Here is a 2,317-nt window from a genome sequence, read left to right as displayed (position 1 = left end):
AGCTAGATATTTTGTGAAACAAAATATAAATGCCGTAATTGATATGTACCACACTTACGTACTATCTAATTACTAACTAAAAACGATAACAGAACCATTAATTTATTTATTTATTTATACAAACTATTTAAACAATTTAAACGTAATTATTTGAGGTAATAACACACAATTCACAATGTAAATAAAACATTAAAAACAGATAAAAAAGTGGAGTTAGAGTTAGGTTTAACAAATTATTAATAATTGTNTAGTTGTTAATTAAATTCTAAAACTAAAACATCATTAAGTATTTTACATGTCATGGAGATCACTGAAAAAGTAAAAACCTTTTTCTTTTCTTCTTCATATCATCGACATCATTATCGTCATTAGTCATCAAACTAATTTTTTCTTTTTCTTCTTTGAGAATCAAAAGAAAAAAATTCTTTTAGCCCTTTTGCAACAGCAAATGCATTTGCATTACCAGAGTCTTTGTTTTATTATTATTATTATAGTTATTACACTTATTATCACAACATTTTATATAACTTAATAAATATGTATGTACTATTTAATTCATCGTTTTACCCATAATAAGCCGATATTTGTTTTCATGTCTTTCTAATCCTATTAATACCAAATTGTAATTCGATCTACAATTCTCCTCTTCTATCTTGTTTGTGGGTGTTCTTTCTGGCGTTCTCTGCATGTACCTACTTTCGTTAGTACATCACTTCATAAACTGTCGCCTTTTTGTCTCCCGACCCCGTCACAATGTACTTATCGTCTGCCGAGATGTCACAACTGAGTACACTCGAAGATTCTTTTGACTGGAAGAAAACGAAGGAATATTTCATTATCATTTGCACTTATTAATTATTATTAGGTGCAAAGTAACACCTACCTGGAATATGCTTGCCCCATAAGGTGTTCTCCAGGCATTAAGGAGATTGTCTTTACCCGTTGAAACAAACCATTTGCCACACGCAGCAAACCGAAGACTCAGGACACAACTTTCGTGCAAGTGCAGCTGATACTTGTCTGGTTTTGCTGCATGAAGCACTTCAACGTTCGAATTTTCCATTCCAACTGCTAACCACTCTCCTGTAGGACAATAGCCCAAAGAAAAGATCTGGGAACTGAAGTCGTGCTGTTGTAATTGTCTTCCTTCCCTAAGGTCCCAACTTCTCACGGTGTTGTCCAGACCACCGGTCCAAAGTTTGGTACCATCCGCTGATATATCAATGCACGAGGCTCCATCGGTATGTCCTTGGAACTGTCGCACTAGAGTCTGATTGTGGAGGTCCCAAACGGCTATGTTCCCGTCTGAACAACAACTAAAGCACACTTTCGAATCGGGACTGATGGCCAATGCATAGCAAGCAGGAGCACTTGATGTTAACTCAGCTTTGATACGAGGCGTGGGACTCGCCAGGTCCCATATCGATAAATTACTTGCCTCACCCCCAACTATAAGGGTCCTCCCATCAGGAAGCAACTTCACCGATCGAATATAGTTGTCTCTTTGCTGTAAAAATAGTACTACATTCGAGGACCATACAAGAAGATAAAAACTAAAGCACTCACCAAGCAATCTAGCTGCGAAACAGCACTTTTTGACCCTGGTTGACTGATGTCCCACACTTTAACACACCCCTTCCCCCCAGTGTAAACATATTTAGTGGGATTTGAGATCGTGACAGCACATACAACTTCCCCATGGCTCAGGGTGTTAATTTGACGGGCATGTCTTGGTATTCCTGGACCGATCAAGGCGTCTGGAGGAAATGGCACTGGTTGCATTTGACCATCGGCACTTACATGGAATGAGTATGCCCTAAAACGATTTATTAAAACATTAACAGCAGAAGGGAAACGACAAAACGAAAGGGTGAGTTTGTTTCTTTGGGGGCTGAGCACTTACGGTTTTCCACCGGGAATTCCTGCTAGACCAGGTACAACAGGTGCACGCATTTGCGAATGAGGGTCGTAGCCCACTTGAAGAGGGGGTCGTGGATAATTGTTCAACGTGGGCGGAAGGTTATTATGCAAGGGGCCGTAGGGTCCGGCAGCAGCTGCCGCTGCAGCGGCCGCTTGGAGATCATGGGGTCCACCTGCAAATGAAATTGCAAATAACTCGTACGTCTTTATGGGCCATTAATCTTGGGTCCTAGAATTAGACGTCTGCTGGGCATCTTTTAGACTATACATTTTAAATAAAAACTTTTATAGTTAGCACCTACCATTTGCCATTCCAGCTAAATATGGCGGATACTGTCCGAGGGCTGGGGGTTTAACGACAGGTTTAAGTCCACTTGCTCCAGCAACCGATCCCGAT

At 40.0% G+C, this 2,317-nt stretch overlaps 1 protein-coding gene across 1 annotated transcript in view; it reads right to left on the bottom strand.

Annotated features, from left to right (window-relative positions):
- Positions 1 to 244: 244 nt before the first annotated feature.
- Positions 245 to 2,317, bottom strand: part of LOC108739092 (protein groucho-like) — a 54,446-nt gene continuing 52,373 nt past the window's right edge. Inside the window, exons 7-11 of the mRNA XM_025973223.1 lie at positions 2,223 to 2,316; positions 1,904 to 2,093; positions 1,567 to 1,816; positions 884 to 1,507; positions 245 to 809 (exon numbers count right to left, since the gene is read on the bottom strand). Of these exons, the coding sequence (XP_025829008.1) occupies positions 702 to 809; positions 884 to 1,507; positions 1,567 to 1,816; positions 1,904 to 2,093; positions 2,223 to 2,316 (1,266 nt within the window). The 3' untranslated portion in view covers positions 245 to 701. The remainder of the gene's footprint in view (positions 810 to 883; positions 1,508 to 1,566; positions 1,817 to 1,903; positions 2,094 to 2,222; position 2,317) is intronic.

The sequence above is a fragment of the Agrilus planipennis genome, unplaced genomic scaffold (genome assembly GCF_000699045.2).
Source record: "Agrilus planipennis isolate EAB-ADULT unplaced genomic scaffold, Apla_2.0 scaffold163, whole genome shotgun sequence".
Lineage (NCBI taxonomy): Eukaryota > Metazoa > Arthropoda > Insecta > Coleoptera > Buprestidae > Agrilus > Agrilus planipennis.
The sequence above is the reverse complement of the archived record's forward strand: the minus strand, read 5'-3'. Positions and strand labels throughout refer to the sequence as shown.